The sequence below is a fragment of the Rhinopithecus bieti genome, unplaced genomic scaffold (assembly GCF_001698545.2).
Source record: "Rhinopithecus bieti isolate Rb0 unplaced genomic scaffold, ASM169854v2 scaffold_1014, whole genome shotgun sequence".
In the NCBI taxonomy this organism is placed as follows: Eukaryota; Metazoa; Chordata; class Mammalia; order Primates; family Cercopithecidae; genus Rhinopithecus; species Rhinopithecus bieti.
The window spans coordinates 5,302,110-5,328,094 of record NW_016803499.1 but is presented as its reverse complement, the minus strand read 5'-3'; the positions used below and the strand labels follow the sequence as shown (position 1 = coordinate 5,328,094).

General features: G+C 52.4%; 1 protein-coding gene across 8 annotated transcripts in view; it reads right to left on the bottom strand.

Annotated features, from left to right (window-relative positions):
- CARS1 (cysteinyl-tRNA synthetase 1) overlaps positions 1-25,985 on the bottom strand; it is a 56,034-nt gene that overhangs the window by 1,157 nt on the left and 28,892 nt on the right. For 7 of the 8 annotated variants that reach the window (XM_017887369.1, XM_017887342.1, XM_017887348.1 and 4 more), the window contains 12 exons: positions 24,893-25,014; positions 18,373-18,485; positions 17,290-17,418; positions 16,780-16,909; positions 16,571-16,674; positions 16,010-16,107; positions 15,249-15,438; positions 13,883-13,951; positions 10,442-10,523; positions 4,391-4,471; positions 2,877-2,944; positions 478-537 (listed from right to left, as the gene is read on the bottom strand). In XM_017887369.1, coding sequence (XP_017742858.1) covers positions 478-537; positions 2,877-2,944; positions 4,391-4,471; positions 10,442-10,523; positions 13,883-13,951; positions 15,249-15,438; positions 16,010-16,107; positions 16,571-16,674; positions 16,780-16,909; positions 17,290-17,418; positions 18,373-18,485; positions 24,893-25,014 — 1,246 coding nt within the window. Of the gene's footprint in view, positions 1-477; positions 538-2,876; positions 2,945-4,390; positions 4,472-10,441; positions 10,524-10,952; positions 10,996-13,882; positions 13,952-15,248; positions 15,439-16,009; positions 16,108-16,570; positions 16,675-16,779; positions 16,910-17,289; positions 17,419-18,372; positions 18,486-24,892; positions 25,015-25,985 lie in introns of all 8 variants that reach the window. The other variant, XR_001888255.1, reaches the window with a different exon arrangement.

The window sequence follows — 25,985 nt, the reverse complement described above, 5'->3', positions numbered from 1 at the left end:
CACAGCACAGTCACTGCCACTGAGCAGCACCTGGGGCTCCACACTGTGAACGACATCTGCTCATACCTCCAGCCCTCAACTTGCTTCCCAGCCCTCAGATTCAGAGTGCTACGAAAGACGGGAAGGGGAAAGCCAAGGTGGAGGGAACATACAAGGAATTTAAAACTGAACGAGATGTTATTTTACAGCAATAGTGGAAAGCTTGCTAGAAACACTAACAGTAGTAAGTCTGTAAATGCTGTCTTGGAGCTTGTGAACAACTGGCACAGCCTTCCCCTTGGCCAGGCCTTCCCTGCACCCGATGTGAGAAGGGCCTGGCAGGCCTTGGGTGGTAGAGGCAGAGAGCAGAGTGCCTTCTGCGAGAGTCTGCAGGGGCCTGGCTAAGGTCCACGGAGGCACAGAGAGCCACAGGGCATGGGGTCAGGGTGCACTCCTGCCCAGGAGAGCCCCCACCCCCAAACAAACAGAGTGCATTACTTCTTGTTCCTGTTTCCTCCGGGCCGCCTCCTCTTTCTTCTTCCTCTTCTCCTCTTCAACCTAGAGGGGCAGCACAGAGCCGGATGAGACAGGGCTGCCTCAGGCTGCTGGGTCTGTCGGAGTGAGAGGTCCCGCAAAACAAGCCCCTCTCATAGGGCCTGGCATGGAGGGCTGAACTCTGACCAGGCCTGTTCCACTGTGGGGAGGCAAGTCCATGTGCTGGGCAGCACACCCACCCTCGTCCGTTCCTTTTGGGGATCCTCGGTGGCACCCCTGGGTGCCTGGCCCTGCCCTAGATGCAAAGGTATGCTGTAGGCAGACAAACAGAACCAATGCTAAAAGATCCAGGCACCACTAACATGAAGAAATGGACCAGCATGGTCAGCCTGGCCTAAGGAGAGAGGATCCATCAGGCAATGACCAGGACAGCAATGCGAGGGTGACCCTGGGCGGGTCTTGGGATACCTGGGAAGGAGCAAGAGCCCCAGGGCAGGATGGGGAGAGGGTGGCGGAGGCCAGCCTGGGGCTGGGTGAGGAGACCAGAGCCCACTCCAACCTGCAGGCAGCACCCGGGCAGGGGTGAGCGCAGCCTGATGCTGCAGGAAGAGCTTATTAGTGGAGCCAGCAGGCTGTGTGCTGGTGAGGGAAGCCCTCAGTTGCTTTGGGAAGTTCTGGCCTGAGCCACTCCACGAATAGACATGCCCTCCACTGACGGAAAAGGAGCAAGTTTGGGGAGTTGAAAATCACATTTTCACATTTCCTCTGGACAGCCTAGGTTTCAGGTGCTTCCCAGCCCAGTGGAGCTATCAGGTAGGCAGCTGGGCACAAGTGTTTCTGGGCCATCGGATACATGATAGATGGTGGAGAAGCCGCAGGACCAGGTAAGGTCTCCTGGGGAGGCTCCACACACAGAGCTGGGGAAAAGAAACCAGGAAGGCACAAAGAGCTCAGAGACTCAGGATGGGGCCGGGCCAACAGGATCCAGCTCTTTCGAGGTACATGGAGGGAGAGCAGGGCCGGCCGAGGGGAAGGGGCTGAGGTGGGGGAGGAAGGAGCTGGGCACTGAGCTTGGAGGAACCAGAGAGGCAGTGCTCAGGATTTCTGCTTTTTCCCTTTAAAAGTTAGGATGTGTTTATGTGCTGGTGGGAATGGTATAGGGAGAGGCAGGATCCCTCCCCCATGGTGCCTCGGGCCTGGGGATGCCTTCCCGCGGCAGTTTGGTGAGGTAAGAGTCCCTTGGTTGGGAAACAGGAGCTACCAGAAGTCACAAGCCCCAGCCAAGGTGGCCAGTGAAAAGACCAGCACAAAGAGTACAGGGCCTGCGAGGCTCTGGCCGGGCCGCCCTGGCGCTCCTCTTGTCTGCTTCCTGCTTCTGAGCACTCTGCCAGGGAGTGCAGCAAGCCAGGGTGTTTGTGCAGCTAGCACCAGGCCACCTCACAGCACAGCATGGCAGGCGAGACCCAAGGCTAGGTGAGTGACTGTGATGGAATGAGGAGGGGCCCTGATGAGGCGGTCACACCAGCCAACTTCACAGGGCAAGCCCAGCTCCTCCCAACCTGCCAACCAGGATGGACCTGCAGACCACTCACCACTGGAGCTTTCCCCAGAGTTCCAGTTTGTCATTCCTCCAAAGCACTGCAAACTCCAGTCACCCACACTTGCATCTGGCATCAGCTCTCCCCTTGTGCCTTGGGCCAGTCCAGGGCTGGGCATAGATGCCTTCCCTGACCTTGCACATCTCATCTGTCAATCACCCACCCTGTCGATTCTCCTTCCTCAGTTCTTCCCAGAGCCTCCTTCCTGAGAACTGTGACATCCAAACTCGCCCTCCACGGTGGTCTCCTGCTTTAAGCCTCTTGGGGACCCACCTGCTGGTGGCAACAGCACCCAAGGGCTACCTCCCATAGTGTGCACTGGGGGCCCACGTGCCTCTCATCCTGCTGCCTACATCCCAGGGTGCCCCACGCACTGTGCCCAGAGGTTCTGACACTGCGTTTTTGTTCCTGTTCTTCTCTCCTATCAGGCACTGAGGAACTTGGACCATCCCTAATCCTGGGAGTGTTGTGGGGCGCAAGTGGGGAGTATGCTGGGCATAGGAGGTGGAGATGCATCAGTGACACGTACCACCCAGGTAAGGGCAAGGTGTGACTGGGATCTTAACATGTCAGCTTCACAGTTTGCTAAAAGTGATTGGTTTTCATTTAAACTGAGGGAATAATCTTTTTAAAAGAGGTGCTTCATTAGAAGATACTAGTTAATTTTTTCTTTCTGACATTTATAAATACTGGGATTTTAAAAAAAGTATAAACATCAATGCTTAAAAGTAAACTATGTAATAACCACAACGGTTTTTACATTTTCAAAAAATATCAAGCTTAAGTCATTTTCACTTTACTCACCTGTCTCTTTTCTTCTCTCTCTTTTAATAAGGTGTTTCTGTCTACCAGTTTCACCACCGTGGGCAGTCCTGCAAAATAAACAGCGTGTGAGAAGAGGCTGGGCTCTGTGGGCCATCCCCACTGCTGGGCCAGCCCTGCCCTGCCCAGACCATGCTGTGCTGCCCAGTCAGAGCAAGGGCCCACTGGAGAAAAACAAACAAGAACCTCCATAGCAGCAGTGTAGCACAAGAGAACATTTTGGTTTGTGTGTGAGTTTTTTTTTTTTTTTTTTTTGAGACAGTCTTGCTCTGTCATCCAGGCTGGAGTGCAGTGACATGATGTCAGCTCACTGCAACCTTTGCCTATCAGGTTCAAGTAATTCTCGTGCCTCAGCTTCACGAGTAGCTGGGACTACAGACACACATCACCACACCCAGCTAATGTTTTATATTTTAGTGGAGACAGGGTTCCACCATGTTGCCTAGGCTGGTCTCGAACTTCTAAGCTCAGGTAATCCGCCCACCTCAGTCTCCCAAAGTGCTAGGATACAGGTATGAGCCACCACACCTGGCGAGAACATTTTGTAATTGGAAGGTAGGAAGGTCTTGCCAGCCAGGAGTAGGAAAATATGACATGTCATCTGAGATTTAAAATTACCAGGGGCAGAGTGGAAGAGTGGAATTGGAGGGTTCATAACACAAGAAATGATAAATGCTTGAGATGATGGAAATCTCAGTTACCTAAATTTGATCATAATACATCATATGCATATATCAAAATATCACATATAGCCGATAAATATTTACAACTATTATGTATCCACAAAAATTGAAAATAAGGCTGGGCATGGTGGCTCATGCCACTTTAGGAGGCTGAGGTGGGCAGATCACTTGAGGTCAGGAGTTCAAGACCAGCCTGGCCAACACAGTGAAACCCTGTCTACTAAAAATACAAAAATTAGCCATGTATGGTGGCGGGCGTCTGTAATCCCAGCTACTCGGGAGGCTGAGGCAGGAGAATCGCTTGAACCCCAGAGGCAGAGGTTGCAATGAGCCGAGATCACGCCACTGTACTCCAGCCTGGGCAGCAGAGAGAAACTCCGTCTCAACAAATAAATAAAAATTAAAAATAAAAAACAAAAAAATTAATTTTCTGTAGAACAAAAAAACCTCTACCAAGTGGGAGGACAGCATGAAATTTGTTGACAGTGTACAGGATACAGGCTGGTTTCCTTAGCTGAGAGCATCAGAGGCAGCAGCAACAGGGGCAGTGGGCAGCCAGGCCCCAAGGGGAGATGACACGCAGGGGAGGTGACGCCACCACACGCCGCAGTGGGATGGAGCTACAGGGTGCTCCCCTGCCCCTGCCAGGCTGGCCAACGTAGGAATGGTGCCAGGGGACCCATGGGGCTGCCACTTTGGGATTCTGCATCAACAATTATGATGCATGAGCCTCGGCCCAGCCCCGGGAGCTCTCCCTGTGACACCTCTCCAAGCTCCTGGTAACTTCATAGCAAACAGCAAGGGCTCACCCACCTTCGTGGTCTTCAAACCGCACCCCAAGCTCGGGCAGGATGTCGTCCCGCAGGGCATCGCTGAGCTGCAGAACCTCAGGGACTGCGGGGAAAGCAGAGCAGTTCCGTTAGATATGAGGGGCCGGGGCCCCCAGAACGAGTGCCTCCTCCAGTGCTTGGGAGGGAGGGGCCAGCAGCTGGATCGGCTACAGAAGCCCAGAGACTAGTGTCCCCCATAAGCCCAGGGGCTGTTCTGGGGGTGCAGGGCAGAGCTGGGAGGAAGCACAGCACAATGGCTGCTGGAAGCGGTTCTTCCAGGAAAGGGACCCAAGTTGGGCCAATAGCAGGGGTGGGAGGGTCAGGACAGGCCAGGGGGTCCCTACGGGTGCTAACACTCTTCATCTGAGGCAGTTTCTCTGCTGGTGCTAGAATCAGTTTTCTTTTTTTTTTTTTTTGAGACGGAGTCTCGCTGTGTCGCCCAGGCTGGAGTGCAGTGGCGCGATCTCGGCTCACTGCAAGCTTCGCCTCCCGGGTTCCCGCCATTCTCCCGCCTCAGCCTCCGAGTAGCTGGGACTACAGGCGCCCGCCACCGCGCCCGGCTAGTTTTTTTTGTATTTTTAGTAGAGACGGGGTTTCACCGTGTTAGCCAGGAGGGTCTCGATCTCCTGACCTCGTGATCCGCCCGCCTCGGCCTCCCAAAGTGCTGGGATTACAGGCTTGAGCCACCGCGCCCGGCCCAGTTTTCTTACGGAAGGACCATTTAGACTCAAGCCCCTAAGGACTTGGTTCCCAAATGCACACAGGACTGGGATGGGGGTCCTGATCGGGACCCAGGAGAGCTGAGTCCCAGGACCACTAAAGAGCTGTGGCTCTGTGAGAATCAGGCCTCCCAGGGCTGAAGCAAACGCAGCTGGAAAGGCAGGGGTGAGCAGTGGGGCTGGACCACAGGTTGCTTCCCAAGACTGTGCTCACCTCTGCCTCTGACTGGGGACCAAGCCCAGCTGGGAGAGTGAAGGGAAGCATGACAGGAAGAGCGGCTACGACCTCCATCACACAGGGAGGGAACTTCACTTGGAAACCCACCGTCTGTGGCTGACTGGCTTCAGAGCACAGCACTGCAGACTTGCCCGGCATCCCACGGTTCTCCTGAGGGGCTCCTCACACAGTCTCTACCAGATGCCCCCTGTGCCTCTGCTCTGCCCAAGTTTTCCCCGTCCCCAGCCCACGCACAACGCCCAGGTGGGGAACAGGACGTAAGGAGTTTTGGGTGTTGCAGGGTAAATGGGATGCCAACCTATCTCAGAAAGACTCCTGAGTATTGGGTGATGCGACAGCATCTCCTTGACTACATCGACAGGACGGATGCTTGCTGCTCTCCAAGTGACAACTTTCTGCTCTGAAATCTGACCTTGGATTTGCTGGAGTCACCACACCCTTTAGTTTTCTTCTGGCCCCTCAGCTTGCTGCACCCAACTGTGCTAGGTGGGCAGGTGCCCTGCCCGCAGCCTGCTGGGAACCCCGCCATCCCACCCCATCCTCCTGCCTGGCCTGCTTTTGGGCAGCACTGGCCACGTGCATGCTGCCATTCTCATCTGTCCTTTTCCTGCTGTGTCCTCATGACCGAGACCCCCTACAGCTCCTTGCTGGGTGCCCCACACCTTCGTTCACTGCTAGATAGAACCTTTACATATCCAGCCAGGCACGGTGACTCATGACTGTAATCCCAGCACTTTGGGAGGTTGAAGCGAGTGGATCACGAGGTCAGGAGATCGAGACCATCCTGGCCAACATGGTGACATCCCATCTCTACTAAAAATACAAAAACTATCTGGGTGTGGTAGAACGTGCCTGTAATCCCAGTTACTGGGGACGCTGAGGCAGAAGAATCACTTGAACCAGGGAGTCAGAGGTTGCAGTGAGCCAAGATGACACCACTGCACTCCAGCCTGGCAACGGGCTCCGTCTCAAAAAAGAAAAAAAATGCGGCCGGGCGCGGTGGCTCAAGCCTGTAATCCCAGCACTTTGGGAGGCCGAGACGGGAGGATCACGAGGTCAGGAGATCGAGACCATCCTGGCTAACACGGTGAAACCCCGTCTCTACTAAAAAAAAATACAAAAACTAGCCGGGCGAGGTGGCGGGCGCCTGTAGTCCCAGCTACTCGGGAGGCTGAGGCAGGAGAATGGCGTAAACCCGGGAGGCGGAGTTTGCAGTGAGCTGAGATCTGGCCACTGCACTCCAGTCCGGGCGACAGAGCGAGACTCCACCTCAAAAAAAAAAAAAAAAAAAAAAAAAAAAAAAAAAAGCATATCCTTGGGTTTCAAGGCCCTGCCCACAAGCACAGCCACCTTGGGCAGCTTCCTGAGTTTCAACCTCCCCAGCCAGGGACCTAGGGGAACAATAGCTTTTATATTTGTCCGCAGTATCATTCCTGGGAACGGGCCCTCCTCAGCCATCTGAGGAGGGGCTGACTGGGGCATGAGCTGAGGTAGGTGCCTGCCCTTCAGTCTTTGAAAGCCACCCCTGGATGGCACCCTCATTAGAAGGAAGGCAAGCCAGCACCCGTGGTTACTGTCAAGGATGTCATGGGAGGCCACAAGGCCAGCACCCCAGCCCACCCACCATGTGTGATCATCAGAGCAGGCACCAAGAAGCCTCCTGGGCCACACTCCCTGGGGGAAAGGGACACACGCCATACCCCTCGGGCCCACACCAGCCTCGGGGTCTGGATTCTGAGGAGCTGAGGAAGAAGGCTCGTAGCCACTACGGCACCCAGCAAAGGAAAATGTACTCCCTGGGTCGGGGGCCACCCACAAGGGCACCTGTGCCAGCTGCCCAGCCTCAGTCCTGTCGCATGTAGGAGGCTGTCTCCATGACATTTGAGAAGGAGAAGGTGCATTGGGGCCACCTGTTAGTGAGCAGCTCCTCAGAAGCATCAGGTGACCCCACAGCACCTGAACACCTACAGTGCAACTGCTGCCTCTCCAGCAAGTGTCCTGCCTCCTGCCCCCGGCCCAGCACATGGTAGGCATTCCCTGGCGCTCCAGGAACCTGTGTTTACAGAGCTTAAGAGCAGATGCCAGGCACGGGCACACCTCTTCTGGTGTGGCAGCTGGCGCAGGTAACCTCGTGAGCGGCCCCTGACCCTGTGAAGCTGGGCAGCTGGCACAGGTGCCCTCATGAGTGGCCCCTGACCCAGGGACTACATTTTCCTTTGCTGGGTGCCATAGTGGCTACGAGGTTTCTTCCTCAGCTCCTCAGAATCCAGACCCCGAGGCTGGTGTGGGCCCAAGGGGTACGGCGTGTGTCCTTTTCCCACAGGGAGTGTGGCCTGGGAGGCTTCTTGGTGCCTGCTCTGATGATCACCCACTGCTAGCCTCTGTGGCTTCTGTTAGCAGAGCTGGGGCAGAGGAGCAGACAGTGACATCATCATCAGGGATTTACTGAAGAGAAACGTGGGCTACAAAGATAACGCAAAGGTGATGAGAATTCATCCACGGAAGAATAGATCAGGGTCCATCCATTCACGGAATATGATTCGGCCATTAAAAAGGCAGGAGGTCCTGACACAGGCTGTGACGTGGACAGACCTGAGGACACTGTGCTCAGTGAAATAAGCCAGACACAGGACAAACATTGTGTGACTCCACTCATGTGAGGTCCCTGGAGTAGTCAAATCCACAGAGACAGAAGTAGAGGGTGGGCACCAGGGGCTGAGGGAGGGGATGTGGAGTTGCTGTTCCACGGGGACAGAGTTCCAGTTTGGGAAAAGGGAAGAGTTCCAGAGACGGATGGTGGCAGCTGCACAACACTGTGAATGTCCCTAATGGCACTGAGCTGTGTATTTTAACACAATGAAAACAAAAAATTGGCGATGGGGAAATGGCATCATCTCGCCAGTGCAGAGGACCCTGGCTTAGCCCCTGGCTTTCTCACTTCAATGCCTCTCTCCTGGTCAAACCCCGAACCCACAGCCCTCCTTGCCAGGCCTGTGCTCTCTAGCTGACTAGACCGTGGAGGCATTTCCAGGGGAAACGGTTTCTTTTTCGTCTGTGGAGCACCTGGCCTGGGCCAAGCAGATCCCAGCTGATCTGAGGGGCACCCCTGAGTCTGTTATACACTCACTTTCTCCTCGGCCAGCCACGAGATAACAGTGAATAACAAAAAAGTCATTATTTGCTGCTGCTGGGGAGACAGAGTGATTGCGCCAGAGCCACCTCTAACACGCTGCCCCATCGGAAGGTCTGAGCCCCTGGAACCCCAGGGTCTCTGGCTCACAAGGCACATATGGGATGATGTACAGGGTAGGGGTCGCCACCATCTTAACCTGGGGCCAAACCACTTCCAATGCTGGCTGGCTGGTGCGACTCTCCAGGCCTCAGCAAGCCCTGTCCCGGTCAGTGCCACCAAGCATGAGCTTGTGCCTGGCCAGTCCCCCTTCAGTGCCCTCCTGGGGCTGTGGCATGCCAGAGAAGCCAAGGCCACATGCACAGTCTTGTGTGACCCGGGTTGCTGGGGACCGGGCTCGGCCTCCGATGTTCCCCAGAAGGCAGGTGGAAATGCCCAGGCTGCCTCCAGGAACGGCCTTTCCAAGCCCATGACCCCAGCGATGTCGCTAAGTCAATGCTGCCAAGATTGCTGGAGAGCCCTGCGCTGGTCCTGAATGGCTGGTCCAGGGTTGGTTCCGTTTGGTTCAAGTGCTTTGAAATGCTGAGGGCATCAGGTGTTGGAGAGAGGCGATGGTGCTTACCTGGTCAGGTCAAGTGCACCCACCGCGGCCTGTTAGGGGCTTGGTCAGGCCCAGGCCCCTCTCCACAGAGCATTTGTGGCAGCCCGGCAGCCCAGCCAGCCTCTCCTCTCACCCAGTGTCCTGCACTCTGTCCTGCAGCCTGTGGAGCTCTGAGCTCCTAAAACTCTTTCCTGCCCTCCCACCTCCTGCTCCGCTGTCACTTGCCTGAAACAGGCCCAGATTCAGCTCCTCCACCTCTCAGCCCCTCCACCCGCCCAGGCTTCCTGACTTTCCTCAACGTGCAGCTTCTCCTAGAGGCTTGCTGGGTCTCTGTCTGCTCTATCTTCAGCATGCCCTGCCGGGATGCTGCCCCACTGTGACCCTCCATGATGGGCTATGCACAGATGGGGACCAGGTGGATCCTAGGTCTGACTTCCCACAACATAGAGGCCCCCTGGGGAGGAAGCGTAGCACAGCAGGTGACAGAGTAGCATTCAAGGTCAGTGTGACCTGGCTGGGGCTCTGCTTTCCTCTTTTGGAGGATCATGGGGGTAAATGAGGCAATGTGCAGAAAGCAGTAGGCGGGGCCCAGCACATCCTAAGTCCTCAGTATGTGTTCCCAGCTGTGCTATTACTCACCAATCAGAACTACTCAGTGAGAAGCAAAGGCCTGACGGACGCTGCTTGTTGCTGTGTTTAACACTTTTTAAAAACTGGCCCTCAAAATGAATGCTCAGATCCAGCACTTTCTAAGTCTTAAACCACACACATCTCAGAAATGTCAAAAGGTGAAGGAATGGCTGCTTATGGACAGTGAGGGGCCACTGTGTGAACCCCAAGTTCAAGCATTCATCTGGCATGCCTCAGCAGACAAGGGAACCCTGGAAGCTCCACCTCAGCTCCACTCTGCAGCAGGAACGAGCCACACCTCAGGGCACGCAGCCTACCAGGTCACCAGGAGCAAAAATAAGCCCCAGTGCGAGCCAAAGGGCAGGTGGTGACGGCTGGTCAGAAGGCCCTCCATTCTGTCTCAGCTCAGAGAAGGAGAGGCAAATCAGCCCTGGCCCATCATATCACATCCTTGGTCCCCAGTGCCCACTCAGCTGCGCTCACTCAAGGAGTCTGCCCTGCAGGGACAGGCAGGGCTGTGGTGACTGGGGTGTGTGGTGCTAATGGACCTGGTGGGTCCAGGCCCGGGACACCGTTCAACACCCTGTGGTGCACAGGGCAGCCTTCACAGAGGATGATCCGGCCCAAATGCCATATTGCCTAGTGGGAGACGCCCGAGTCCAGGGAGCCCAGTGAGGGGAACGGCTCCCACACTCTTTCCAGCAACTGGTCCTCACCTTTTTGCTCTCGGGCAATCTTCCGCACTCCTTCTCGGAATTCTGATAACACCTGAAGGTAGGGCATGACTGTGGACTCGAGCTGTGGAAAGAACAATTTTGGTTCGCTGAGAGCTGCTCACACTCCTATATTCATAACTGAAGAATAACTCAGCGGCCATGACACAGGGCGGGGACTGCCATGGGCAGTGCTGCTGTGCACACTACAGCTGTGACCAGCATCCCAGAGTCTGGATGCTCTCGTCCCCGACACGCGGTCCCTGCTAGGTGTGCAAGTCACACAGAGACTTGCCAGAGAGCATGAAGGCCAGAGAGCATGAAGTGAGCTTCCTTTCTACTGCAGCAGGTGGGCTCTGCAGCTGCTCTACCCAGCTGCTGACAGGCCCTGCTTTTCTCAGGTCAGACACGCTGCTGTGAAACAGCTTGTCTTTATGGTTGCAGAGGGGCCATCTCTGGGAGGGACTATTTCCTAAGGGGCCCAAGGACATCACTCCCCAGGCTGGGGCCTTACCTATGCTGAGGCTGGCGGCTCCCGGGCCGTGCTTTCGTCTGATCTGTGGTCACACATACACTTGTTTAAGATTAATGAACTCCATTAAGTACCTACTATCTACATGCACAATAGCAGCTACACTAAGATTCACTACCCACAGTAACACTGGGGAGGCGGCCACAGGATAGAAAAACCTTTCTACTACATTTCCCTTTTTTTTTTGAGACGGAGTCTTGCTCTGTCACCAGGCTGCAGTGAAGTGGTGTGATCTCAGCTCACCGCAACCTCCGCCTCCCGGGTTCAAGAGATTCACCTGCCTCAGCCTCCCGAGTGGCTGGGATTACAGGCACACACCACCACGCCCAGCCAATTTTTTGTATTTTTAGTAGAGACGGGGTTTCACCATGTTGGCCAGGATGTTCTCAATCTCCTGACCTCGTGATCCGCCCACCTCGGCCTCCCAAAGCATTTCCCCCCTTTTTTTTTTGAGACGGAGTTTCGCTCTTGTTGCCCAGGCTGGCATGCAATGGTGATCTTGGCTCACTGCAACCTCCGCCTTCCAGGTTCAAGCGATTCTCCTGCCTCAGCCTCCCGAGTAGCTGGGATTACAAGCATGTGCCACCACGCCTGGCTAATTTTGTATTTTAGTAGAGACAGGGTTTCTCCATGTTGGTCAGGCTGGTCTCGAACTCCCAACCTCAGGTGATCCACCCACCTCAGCCTCCCAAAGTGCTGGTACCACAGGCGTGAGCCACCACGCTGGGCTAGCATTTCCCTTTTTTTTAACAGGACAGAAAAGGTTTTAGGCTTTTGAGCAAGGTTGCTCCCTGCCCCTTAGCTGATTCAGCAGCTCAATAACCAAAACAAAAACATTAGCAAGTGCTAGCTGGGCACAGTGACTCACGACTGTAATCCCAGCACTTTGGGAGGGCGAGGTGGGTGGATCATGAGGTCAGGAGTTCGAGACTAGCCTGGCCAACACAGTCTCTACTAAAACACAAAAAAAATTAGCCAGGCATGGTGGTGCACGCCTATAGTCCCAGCTACTTGGGAGGCTGAGGCAGGAAAATCACTTGAACTCGGGAGGTGGAGGTTGCAGTGACCGGAGATGGCGCCACTGCACTCCAGCCTGGGCGACAGAGTGAGACTCCATCTCAAAAACAAAAACACACAAATTTAGCAAGTGCAAAAGTCAGGCAGGCTAACAAGCCCTTGAGTCTAAGCCAAGCTCCCTTACATCCAATTCTGCATCTGAACTTTGGACTCCTTGGGGGTTTTAGATCTGTATCTCCGCCCATCACACAGCCAACCCAGACAAGCCTCAGGGAAGGACCCCACTGCCAGGCTCAGCCCCAGCCTTAGGGGCACTGGAGGGGAGCTCTCAGAATGGCTGCAGGGGTCTGTCTCAAGGATGCCTGGGGCTGCAACCCCCACCTAAGCACACTAGCAGGTGGCTGTGTGGCAACACTGAGGTGGTACAAGATGTAGGAGCTGCCTCGCTTGCTCCTAAAACCATTTGGATTTGGAAGTTAATCTATGAATGTCAAAAGGCCATGATGTGTGGGCACAGGACGTTTTGCCAGCAGGCTCACCATTCGCCACAGCTGCTGCTTCCCAGTCAGCTGACTGCAAAGGCCAAACGAGGCTGCTTGGGGGATGCAGATGCGTGTACACAGCACACTGAAGGCACCCCCCACCAACCACAGCAGCCATTAAGATGAAAAACACTGCAGTTCAAACGCAGGCTGACTTGAACCCAGGAGGTACGTTTTGGTTTTTTGTTTATAAAGAAAATAAGCATCTTAGTATCATTTGCGCAAGAGAACAAAGAAGCTTTGTGGGTTTTCTTAAAAGCACCAAAGAAGGCTCATATCAGGAAGTCTCAAAATACCACACCAACAGCTAGTGCTACGGCTGGCAAAAGGCACCAGGCACACAGGCCAGGCACTCTGGCAGGACTTCTTACAACATGGACTGTTTTCTCTGTGCAAGTTGGTTCCTGGGGGAGCATCTGTAAGCTCCATCTGCATGGGGGCTCTTCACACCACTTGTCATTAGGAAACAAGATTTTAAAAAGGTTTTGCATTTTCACTTTGTACTAAGCTCCTGTTTTAATTAAAATTACAGTTGTTATATTTAAATATTTAGATCTGCATTCTAATCGAATAAAGAGAATTCTTGACCTGGGAGGGGGTAGAAGTTCATTTGAAGAAGCCAGACTGTGGTCATGTCAGAGGGGACAGGCGTTCTACAGCAGAGGGATATGACTGACAGCGTGTGTCTGCTCACATGCCAACTGCAAATGGAAGCCAGCAACGCAAGCCAGGGTGTTCTGGATAGATTTTCTCACTGCACAGACCCATTAGACAGGGGGCTCTATAGGATGACCTCCCCCGACCTGTGGGCCACAGTTCTGGGGCAGGGGGTTCTGGCTCAGGCCATGTGGACCGACCTGGGCTCAGGGTCAGGACTGGGCCTGGTAGGGCATCTGCCCAGCCCCATGGGGACTGAGGCAGACAGTGGTGTATCTCCCCATCAGTGTAAACTCTGTGCTGTTTGTGAACTCTGTAGCCTTTCAATGAAGCGTTTACTGAATACAGGTCAGTATATGTGACAAAGTCACGTGAGAGTTCATGATGCCAAGTGGCCACAGCAAAATGCAAATAAGCAGTGGCATTATGTAGTTGGGGTCCAAGACTAAGCTCATGGGACAGCACAATGGCAAAGTGCCCCAAACCAACAGACACAACCGAGACAGACCCTCCACACTGGCAGGGCAGCTGACCACACTTGGCGCTCTCAGAGCCAGATCTGCCTTTCAGCCCGAGGCGCTATCCGGAAGGGTCTGGTGTGGGTGGGTAGACAGAGGAGAGGCAGTTCAGAAGGACACAGCGGTAGGGCGTGGGGAGGGAGCAGGTGCAGAAGGCAGGACGCTGTATGCTACTCACATTGAGGCTGGTTCCAGACCCTCCAACCGGGAACCCCAGGGAGCTCTCCTCTTCTATGGCCCCAAAGATCTAGGAAAAGAAACAGATGGGACCTGAAGCTGTGGGGAAATGAAGCCCGCATGTGGTGAGCAGCCATGAGCTGTGTTCCTCATTCACCGGAGGGGGTGCCCCAAAACCAGGAAAGAGGCGGAAGCAGCAGCTCCAGGAGCCCCAGAAACACGAGCCTGAGGGTGCCCTCATTGCTCTAGGATGGCCCTGACTCACAGCTACCCTCTGCAGCTCTGATTCAGCCAGAAGCCACTGGAGCCTGACAACAAGGAAAGAGGAGGAGCGGGCAGGGGAGTGAGTCCAGGCCCCGCTGGTCTTTCAACGCGCACTGCGGGAGGGCTCTGCACAGGATGTCTTCAGAGAGGAGGCCTTGTCCCTGGTTTCCCTTCTCTCTCTTCTTTTTTTTTTTTCTTGAGATGGAGTCTCGCTCCGTCACCCAGGCGGGAGTGCAGTGGCGCAATCTCGGCTCACTGTAAGCTCCGCTTCCTGGGTTCACGCCATTCTCCTGCCTCAGCCTCCCAAGTAGCTGGGACCACAGGAGCCCGCGACCATGCCCGGCTAATTTTTTGTATTTTTTTTTAGTAGAAACGGGGTTTCACCATGTTAGCCAGGATGGTCTCGATCTCCTGACCTCGTGATCTGCCTGTCTGGGTCTCCCAAAGTGCTGGGATTACAGGCATGAGCCACCGCGCCTGGCCTGGTTTTGCTTTCAAACTCCAAGATGGGAGTAGAGGGAAATTGAGGCAAAGGAAAGCAATAGCTCTGAGTGAGGGACAACTATATGGATGTTACTTCTTTTTGTCTGCTTTTAAGACAGGGTCTCCCCTCTACTGCCCAGGGTGGAGTGCAGTAGTACAATCACGCCTCACTATGGCCTTACCCTCCTGGGCTCAAGCGAGTACCTCACCTCAGCCTCCCAAGCAGCTGGATAACAGGTGTGTGCCACCATACCTGGTAATTTTTAATGCATTTTATAGACATGGGGTCTCACTATGTTGCCCAGGCTGGTTTTGAACTCCAGAGCTCAAGTGATACACTCACCTGCCTCCCACAGTGTTGGGGTTACAGGTGGTTATAACTCCCGAAGTGTTACAGGTTATAGGTTATAGCTGTGCTGTGCTTATGGGTGTCATCTCTAACGTGTGAAAAGTACACCAGGAACCAAACACGTGGATAGAGGCATGTCTCCACGACTCAGAGGTGCTGGGCACCAGGCACAGCATTGGGGGGCACCAGAGGCCTCTGTTCTCCCAGTCCTGGGGCCTGGCTCCTGTGTCTGCACAGGCTGAGGGATATGCCTACCTGGGGCCTGGGTTACCTTCAGCATATGGGTGAGGTAGAGGGCGATGTTCTCCAGCAGAGCCCGATTGGGCCTCTTCCTCACGGCTTTCCGGGCTGCCATATAGAGGTTGCACTGACTGACCAAGGCCCGCATCTCTTCCATGACTGTGCGGGTGTCAACGTTGTCACAGAGGGCTTCATGAATTGCTGTCTTCTTGTCATAAAAGCTGAGCAACAAAGAGGAAGGAATGTGAAGTCAGACCTGATAACACACCATAGAAATTCTCCATGTGGCCAGGCACAGATTACAGGGATTACAGCGCCTATAATCCCAGCACTCTGGGAGGCTGAGGTGGGTGGATCACCTGAGGTCAGGAGTTTGAGACCAGCCTGACAATCATGGAGAAACCCCCGTCTCTACTAAAAATACGAAATTAGCCGGGCGTAGTGGCAGGCGCCTGTCATCCCAGCTACTCAGGAGGCTGAGGCAGGAGAATCACTTGAACCCGGGAGGTGGAGGTTGCGGTGAGCCGAGATTGTGCCATTGCACTCCAGCCTGGGCGACAAGGGCGAAACTCCATCTCAAAAGGAAAATAACAAAAAATAAATTCTCCACGCACTTCAACAACCAGAGCAGCTCCCATTAGCGGAGCCGCCTGCCCTGAATGAATTCTGCACAATGTACGACAGTGTCCCCAGCCCTTCCTCGACAGTCCAGGACACATGGTGGCCAAGATGCGAGGTTAGGCATAGAACATGGGCGTGCTGGAAAACCCCAAAGAAAAGGCACCACCTTACTTCTTATTCAGTTCTGCTTCTTCTTCTCCCCACTTTTCAAACTGACCAGTGATGTCAACAGGAGCTCGAAGGATATCTTTCACATTTAAGAAAAACTCCTGAAGTTAGAAAAATCAGTTTAACAGCATTTAGACGACTTTTCTATCCTGAAATATCTGATAAAACTGTTCTACTGCTGTGATTTTACTTTTGGAAAAATCTGAAAGATCAGAACACACTGACATTATTCAAGTGGTCAGAAAGAAAGGAAAAGATATTTCTTTGACAGAAACATGTCCTTGCTTTAGGTTCACGGATGCTCATTTGGTGGGAAGTACAAGTCAGAAGGACGTGCACTGCAGTGACTAGGAGGATGAGGCCTCTGTCCACTCTGCTGAGCCGTCGGCCATTTCAGGAGTGGTCCCGAGCCTGTTTTACCCACTAGCATGGAGGTGTTTTCACCAATGTGCTGGTCTCCATTAGAGGCATCAGGAGGCTGCTGCACCTATCACCACTCCACAAGGAGCCCACTGTGCAGGCGAGGCTGCTCCGCCAACCTCCAGGAAGGGGCTGGGAACTCACATTCAAGAACTTCTCATACTGAAGCGCTGACTCCATGGTGTTGCTGGAGTAGTCCAGGGTGTCCTTCCACGAGTGCATGAGGAAGGCCAGCCGCAACTGCCGTGCTGCAGGGGGACACGAGACAGCGACGCCCTTATCTTCCCGAGTGCTACAGCCATTACACATCTATGAGAAGGTGGGTAGGGTCTGTGGGAGAAGCCAGTGTATACCTGAATGCTTCTTCAAGGCATCTTTAATGGTGATGAAGTTTTTCAGTGACTTTGACATTTTGCAGCCTGCAATGGTCAGGTGGCCTGTATGCAGGAAGTACCTGACCCAGTAGTCGTTTTCAAAGTAGGCCTGTGCGGAAAGAGACATAGGATGTCAACAGTCATGTGTCACTGGGGCCGCCTCCTGCCACCTGCACTGTCTGCTGCCTTGTGGGTGCTGTCCACAGGCAGGAGCTGCATTTCCCAGGTGGTACAGGCAGGGCTCGGAAAGAGAGCCCAGGTTAATAAGCCAGTAGGTACCACAACTGGTTCAAATCCAGGCCAGTCTATTGCCAAAGGCCAGGCTGCCAATGCAGGCAACCACACTAAACGATCAGGGTTCAGATTCCACGAGCCCTGAGGAAGGTGTCAAGTGCTAGTGAGAGAGGCCCTCCTGAGGCGAGGCCCGGGCTGACTTTTCCTCCACTGCAGTGCTCTTGCAGCTGACAAGGGGACCCTGTCTCCGCCTACCTCCGACTGCGCCAGCTCGTTGTCATGGTGGGGGAACCGGAGGTCGAACCCACCTCCGTGAATGTCCATCGAAGCCCCGAGGAGGGTGCCTGCCATGGCCGAGCACTCGATATGCCAGCCCGGACGACCCTGGAGAAAGTCGAACACACAGTGACCGACCGGCCTACCCGCGTGTCCAGGCCTTTATCATTTATCACTTCAAGTTGATGGCCCTTAAACCCGCTGAACTTTAACGGAATAAGTGTTGAATCCCACACATGAAAAGACTAAGGGAAGGCTGGGCGAGGTGGCTCACACCTATAATCCCAGCACTTTGGGAGGCCGAGGCAGGCAGATCACGAGGTCAGGGGTTCAAGAGCAGCCTGGCCAACATGGTGAAACCCTGTCTCTACTAAAAATACAAAAATTAGCTGAGCATGGTGGCATGTGCCTGTAATCCCAGCTACTCCAGAGGCTGAGGGAGGAGAATCGCTTGAACCAGGACCAGGAGGGAGAGGTTGCAGTGAGGTGATATGGCGCCACTGTATTCCAGCCTGGTGACAGAGCGAGACTCTATCTCAAAAAAAAAAAAAAAAAAAAAATGCTAAGGATAGCCTTCTTTGGTGAAGTTCATAAACCAGTCCTGTGTGAGCTGAGGCTTAGGTGAAGTTAGTGAATTACATACAGACCTCTGAGCCCTTGACAGCTGCAGATGGTCACGCCCCTTCCCAGGTTACCCTGCAGTCGAGAACTGCTGTCACCGGGAATATCAGAAGGCATCCTACACCCTGGGGCCTGGAATACTCAACTTAGAGTCACAGAACACAAGAACCAAGAAGCCTCCATGTAGGTCTACTCTGATCACGTCTCCACGTACAGACCAGGAAACAGAAATCCTGGGAGGGAAGTGATTTGTCCAGAGACTCAGGGAGTTTCCATGATGTCCAGGTCCCTGGGGCCAGGCAGCCTGTGCTGCACAAACACCAGGTTCTGGCCCAGTGACAACATCCTTCACACCTAGAGCGGCCTCTGCTGGCGGCCTGAGAGTGCGGCTGGTGCCAGTGCCCCTGCCCAAGTCCCACACCTTCTAGGCCACTCACTCACCTTTCCCCAAGGGCACGGCCAGGATGGTTCTCCGGGCTTAGAGGCCTTCCATAGAGCAAAATCGTTGGGAGAGCGCTTCTCGCTCAGGCGGTCTGCAGAGATGCTCAGGTCCCCTGCAAACACGAGGGATGCCAGGCAAGGTCACTCAGCAGCACCCACAGATCCAGGTGTCGCACTTCAAGGCCATCCTGGGTGCCTAATGGTCAGTCCTTCTGATTAACTTCTGTTTATTAACTTGGCTCAAGCACTTCTTCAAGTTTACTATGTATTACCAGATTCTGGTGTTGACCCAGTGTCTAGATTTACAGAATGGTTCATAAGCCCCAAAGTCACCAGCTTATACACCAGTGTCCAAGCAGACCTGGCTGACCTGAGGCCACATCTGGGGACTCCGTAAGACATTCTCCTTCCTGCTGCCTTCTCACAGCATTGGCCCACCAGTGTCTAGGACAGGTGACAGCACTCTGGGCTAAAGCTAGGAGGTGACGTAGTGGTACAGCCCACAGGGGCATGGCTCAGGGATCCTGCCTGGTTCATGCAGGTGGGGCCAATATGTCAAGGGCCTGCACGACTATTTGCTTACAGGTTCCGGGGGATACAAGGATGCAGGTAAGCTGCCATGTACTCCTGCAGGGAACCTGGCGGCAGTGCAGTGGTGAAGAGGACACTTGCTGTCCTTGTGTATTTGTAAGAGGAAAAAAGGTGAAGGAAACTAAAGAATAGTCCAGGAAGGCCATAAGAAAAGGGGAGTACAACTCTTGGCACAAACTCTCTTTCCTAGACAAAGCCAATGATCACCCGGCCAACAACAAATGAGACTGTCTATGCCTTGCTGGAGGGATGAGAAATAAGCCCTTGATGAATTCCATGCATTGACCTGGTGACACTCAGCCACCCGATACTCAGGGTACAAGATGTTCTGAGTCCCCAGAAAAGGCATGCACCATCACTGCAGATTTCGCTCAACGATACATGCAGGACCAATGGAAAAGAGCAGCTGCTGTGAACACAGAAACCTGTGAGCCAGTCCAAATGCCACACAGAGACTCAGCCTTTGTTCGATGAATGGGCAGAGCAGAGGCCTTCCCTGCAGGCACAAGGTTGCCAGGACCCACTCCAGGTCTTGCCTGGCTGCTGCAGCCTTTCCTGGTCCCTGGTCTAAGGGCTGCCTTAGGTGCTGTCACCCCCTTGTGGAGGAAGAACAGACTCCACCTAGGGTTTTAACTCAGGTGACCTTGAAGAGGCTGCAGTGAGAGCTTTCCAGGTAACAAATCCACTTTTCAGGTACCTTAATCAGGCAACAGACCTAAGCTGCCCTGAGAAACAGAGTCAAGAGGAAAAGCACTGCTAACTATATTTTTTAAAACACCAACTTCATGATTATAAAGTATGTACTAAATGTAAAATATTTGGAAGACAAAAAAAAGAAAACTAGGAAAAAAATTGCCATAATCATTTAACCTAGGAATTACTACTGTTAACATTTTGGAGCACTGAATCCCAGATTAAAAAACAAAAACAAAAAACCTCTGATTTATCCACCAGATTTATCCACCAACACGGAAGGACTCTGTCCTAGTTTCCTTCTACCCACTCACTGTTCTGCCATCGACAATTTTGCGAAAGCACAATTTGATATGGCTCATGACATTCTCTTTTAGATGCTCTTTGATAGAAAATGTACATTTACGTTTTAATTTTCATTATTATGAAGTTACTCATGAAAGTTTATTTCTGATTTTTTAAAAATACACTTCGAAAAAATTTACAACAGAGAACACAGGACCCTCCCCACAAATACCCTATCCTCCAGCAAATGTCACACTGCGACTGCCCTCATAGGGTTAATAAGAATTCCAAGCCAGGCTACAGGCAGAATGACGGTCGCCGGCCAGGTGCAGTGCTCGTCCACCCGCTTCCCTGAAGCTCTAACTAACTGAGAGTCACACAGCCCACTGACCACCTGCTCCACCACTGTTCCTAGAGATAGAATCGCTGACCCTGGGCCTTTTTACCAAGAATTGCTTAAGGTATTTTTTAGATTCTGAGTTCCGGCAGGACAGCTGCCGCCAACTGGTCTGAAGACCTGCACCAAGGAACTGACTTGTCGCAGAAATGCGGTTTACCTCCCTGTCCCATGACTTCACCCCTCACCTCCCCAGCAACCAGCAATCCCCATCACCTGTCCAGGCCAATTAAAAACCCCTCCACAAATCTCTCAGGGAGGCAGATCTGAGGTTTCCTCCCATCTCCATTTGTCCACCATGCAATTACTACACTTTTTCTGTGGCAACCCCGGTATCCCGGTATTTTGACTCACTGTGCATTGGGCAACAGACCTATTACGGTTACAACACAATCTCTTTCAAGTTTTCCTTCTTGGTTTCACTTCCTGTCTCTCTCCCCAGAGGCAGAGGGAGTGTTTCTAGCTTTGACCCTACAAGCATGTTCATACCAGCACAACAGGGTCCTGTTCTCTCCCATCGAGGGAGCTTCCTCCCTGCACTAGGCCTTCCTGCCACATGCCTTCCCAAGTGGTCTGCATGGCCCATCAGCCTCTGGTGGGCCATCTTACTTGATGGAGGGAGGAGCTGTCATCATCCAGGACCACTCGGGCCCCAGCATCACCTCTCCCCTTTTCCTCTACCATTAGAGTCCCCATGGCTAGAGGCACGTGACTGCACAGAGCTAAGGCTACAATCCTTATGACTCCCTATGGTGGGGGGAGGTTGCAGGGGTGGTCATGTGCTCAGGTCTGATCACTGACTGTGGAGGGGTGGAAATCCATGTCCCTCTTCGGTCCTGCATATTTGCTGTTAGATTCTACTCCTGTTTCCTGGAACTTAAACCAACGCTGAAGTCATTCTGGGAGAAAATGGGTCCAAGAATAAATGATATTTAAGAAAAAGAGCCTAGATGGGGCCCATAGCAAAATTCATCATAAAGTGGTGAGTCAGTGTGCTCCAGCTGCCTCCAGAACATTCCTTCACCACGTGACCTGAGGGCACTGCTCCACTTACCACTCCCATCTTTCCCATGCGCAGCCGGTTTCCTCCTGGCATCTAAGTGTCAAATGCAGTGTGAGTTATTCATGGCTTCCTCTAAGGACTTTTGGAAACGCCCAACTATATCCATAGTTACATTCCGCTTTTGTCTTGTTATTCAAACATACATACATACATACATACACACACACACACAGGATCTTGCTCTGTCACCCCAGCTGGAGAGCAACAGTGCACAGCTCACTACAGCCTCAACCTCCCTGGCTCAAGCAACCCTCTCACGTCAGCCCCCTGGGTAGCTGGGACTACAGGTGCACGATACCACACTCAGTTAATTTTTAAATTCTTTGTAGAGATAGGGTCTCACTACGTTGCCCATGCTGGTCTCGAATTCCTGGCCTCAAGCGATCCTCCTGCCTTGGCCTCTCGAAGTGCTGAATTATAGGCATGAATTGTAATTCAGCCCTAATATGTTTTTCAATCTTCTACTTTCATTAATTAAACTTGCTAAGGGTTTTTCTGTATTATTTTTTGAGAAGAATCAGCTTTTGGCTTTTACAATTGTTTCTTTAATCTCTGATTTTACTTTATGTCCTCCTATTTCTTTCCACTTCTTGTTCCTTTCTCGACTTTTTGACCGACTGCTTAGCTCACTTATTTCCTTTTTTGAAATTTGAGATGGAGTCTCTCTGCCACCCAGGTTGGAGTGCAGTGGCACAATCTCAGCTCACTGCAACCTCCGCCTCTGGGGTACAAGCGATTCTTCTGCCTCAGCCTCCCAAGTAGCTGGGACTACAGGCGCCCGCCACCACGCCCGGCTAATTTTTGTATTTTTAGTAGAGACGGGGTTTCATCACATTGGCCAGGCTGGTCACGAACTCCTGACCTTGTGATCCGCCTGCCTTGGCCTCCCAAAGTGCTGGGATTACAGGAGTGAGCCACTGTGCCCAGCGGCTCACTTATTTTTAATCTTTGTTTTTTAATAACTACATTTAAAAAATCAATTTCCTCTAATTTGTGCTTTAGGGGCATTCTCCAGATTCGGTGTGTGGCAGCTTTGCTGCTACTCTGCTTAAACACCCCTTATTTCCCATCGTGGTTTTCTTTCCTAGGAGCTATCCAGGAGCATGATTTCAACCGCCCAGACAAGTTTGTACACTTCAGATGTCCTGTCAGTGTTGGTATCTTTTTTATTAAAAAAAATTTTTTTTAATGTTTTTGAGACAGTCTTGCTCTGCTGCCCAGGCTGGAGTGCAATGGCACAATCAGGGCTCACTGCAGCCTCGACCTCTTGGGCTCAAGTGATCCTCCTGCCTCAGGCTCTTAAGTAGCTGGGACTACAGGCACATGCCACCACATCCAGCTCATTTTTAAACTTTTTGTAGAAAGGGGGTCTCCCTATGTTGCCCAGGCTGGTCTTGAACTCCTGGGCTCAAGCGATCCTCCTGCCTCGGCCTCCCAAAGTGCTGGGATTACAGGTGTGGGTTGCCATATCCAGCCAAGTGTTGTTATCTAATACAATTGCTCCGTGGTCAGAAAATGAGGTCTCCTTGAAAACGGTTCTTTGGGATTTGTGGAAATCTCTTTCTGTGGCCTGGCGTATGGTTCTGTGTTCTTAGAAGGAAAGGATGTTCTTTAATTCCTGAGTGCGAAGTTCCCAGCTCTCAAACCAAGCCTGTTAACTGTATTTCAAACCTTCCATACCCATATTAATTCTTGGCCTACTTGATCTGTCAACTCCTGGGAAGTGTGTGAAATATGGGCATGTCCACTCTGGTTCTAGGATTGTGGAGGCTTCTGGTCCACAGAGGCCCAAGCTGCGTCCTCTCAGAGCCGAGGCATTTATCATCACAAACCCACCCTTCTACTCACAAACCTGGAGCCTAAAATGCCATGGGTCTGATACTTACGTGTTAACCTGGCTACCTCTATCTTTTCTCAGTCTGTGTTGTGTGGTTTTATTATTATTTTTTTTGAAGCAGAGTCTCATTCTGTCACCCAGGCGGGAGCACAGTGGCACTATCTTGGCTCACTATAACCTCTGCCTCCCGGGTTCAAGTGATTCTCATGCCTCAGCCTCTTGAGTAGCTGGGATTACAGGCATGCACCACCACACCCAGCTAATTTGTGTATTTTTAGTAGAGATGGTGTTTCACCATGTTGGCCAGGCTGGTCTCAAACTCCCAACCCTCAGGTGATCCACCCATCTCAGCCTCCCAAAGTGCTGGGATTATAGGCATGAGCCACCGCACCTTTATTTTAGGTTCTCATATTTCTTTAGGATAGAGACCTAAAATTAGATCAAAAGTATGAACATTTTTATGGCCAAATTTGTCTTCCAGAAACACTAGGGCAGGCGGGGTGGGGGTACAGAACGTGCCCTGGCACACTGAGGGAATTCCCACTCTGCAGGGAGGCTTCCAACCTTGCCTCCTGTGGATGTGTCCCCAGATTCACTTAAGGAATAAACATGAAGAAAACGCCAATGAAAGGGTTCCCAATATAATTCTGCCTGGTCTATGAAAAGCCCGATATCTGCGTTTGAAGCATTTGGATCCAGATGGGTGCAGAGGCTGTTGTCAAATATGCATCACTCAGCACACATCCCGGCACCCCACAATCCCCCTAAACCTCACATGCTCAGCCAGCAAACACCAGCCTGAGAATCCAAGCCCCAGGGGCTGCTATGTTTCTCAAGACAGCACTGTGTTTACTGTCTTTTGTTTCTTAAGAAATAACACACCATAAAAAAATGAAATCCTGTCTTTTACAGCAACATGGATGGGACTGGAAGATGTTCTGCTAAGTGAAATAAGCCAGGCAGAGAAAGACAAATATCACATGGTCTCTCTCTTATGTGGGAGCTAAAAAATGGTGGACCTCAAGGAGATATAGAGTAGAACAGTGGTCACCAGAGACTAAGGGTCAGGTCAGTGGGAGGGAGTGAAGAGAGGTTGGCTTCTAGGCACAAACACACAGACAGAAGGAATAAGTTCGTGTGTTCAACAGCACAGTAGTTTTTTACAGTTACCAAAAAATGTGTTGTATATTTCAAAATAGCTAGAAGATCTGGAACATTCCCAATGTAAAGAAAAGATAAATGTCTAAGATGATGAGCATCCTAATTACCCTGATCATTACACATTGCGTGCATGTATTAAAACATCACACGTACCCCGTAAATCGCACAATTATTATGTATCAATTAAAAAAAACACATTTCATGGTCTTAGAGCTACATAACGGTGAGTGAGAAAACTCCCAAAATCACACATTTCATGGTCTTAGAGCTACATAACGGTGAGTGAGAAAACTCCCAAAAAATCACACATTTCATTGGTCTTAGAGCCTACATAACGTGAGTGAGAAAACCCCCAAATCCCTTCAGGTGAAAAAGCGCTGCCCCCGAGACTGAGGGTGGGCTCAGCGCAGCCTCCGTGGCCAAGCAGAGCAAACCCAACCCAAGCTGCGCCAGGAGGGAGAGCGCACAGTGCTCTCAGGAATGCCCTCCTCACCTTCCCCTTCCTGAAGGGCTTTCTGATCGCCAACGGCCTCAGGCACCAGCTTCCCATAGGAGTGCTTCTCGCTAGAAGCAAACTTCGCTGTATCAAAGTAGACAGACCCATTGGAGACATAGCTGGAAAACAAAAAAGGAATTGGGTGGGGGGAATCTAACAGACCCAAAAGCGTTTCAGCAGGATGACAGTAACAAAATAAAGCAGGGCTATAAAACTGCGAAATCTGTGGCCTATCTGCTCTCTGTAGTGGCCACTGAAAACGGCATCAGCTGTCTGGACTGAGTGGGACACGAGGGCCCATCCCGCTGAGGAGGCGGCCTGCTTGCCCTGGCAGCTCATCCCTCTGCCTGGCGTCCCGTGACCCATGCAGCTCCCACCCTGCCTTGCTCAGGGCTGCGGCCATCCTCACTCCTGTGTGGCCTCGCCTTTCCCTGAATGTCCACACACCCTCAGCTTGGCCAGCTGAGGCTCTTGGCCTCCACGAAGCACTCCAGATTCCTCCAGTCTGGAATGACTCGTCCTCTCTGAGCTTCGGCTTGCCCGTGCCTCTCAGCTTGGCACAGCCTCTTATGCTGCCTCACAGTAGTCTGTGTTAAGTGGGGAGAGAAGCAGCGCTAATGCTTAAGAGTCTGCCCCGTTCCTGGCACTGCCACAACCTCTCGTTTCTCATTCATCCAGCCAGTGTAGCTCCTGTGGGAGGGAAGCAACCTGAGGCTGGGCACAGTGGGTCTCTGGGAGCGGGGGCACAGACAGATAACCAGGTTCCTGTTTGCCTTCCCATTTGTTGGCCATTTCTGAAAATGCTTACTTTGGAGATTGAGACAATACAGGCCAGGGAAGTGTGTAATGGACTCGCCAACAAAAAGTCACTAAAATCATAGCCAAGCAATAGATGCTGATGAAACGCACTCTCCCTCGGGATATGACACCAGGACTAGCGCTCTCAAAATGTCCGCACAATGGCACTGACGTCTGTGAAGGCCCAGCAGTATTCACACTCACCATTATGCAGCTCTGCGGCCCCATGACCAAGGGTCTTGGCTGCCGGGCTTCCCAGCAGATGTTGGGTTAGGTTCTCACCATGGCCCCC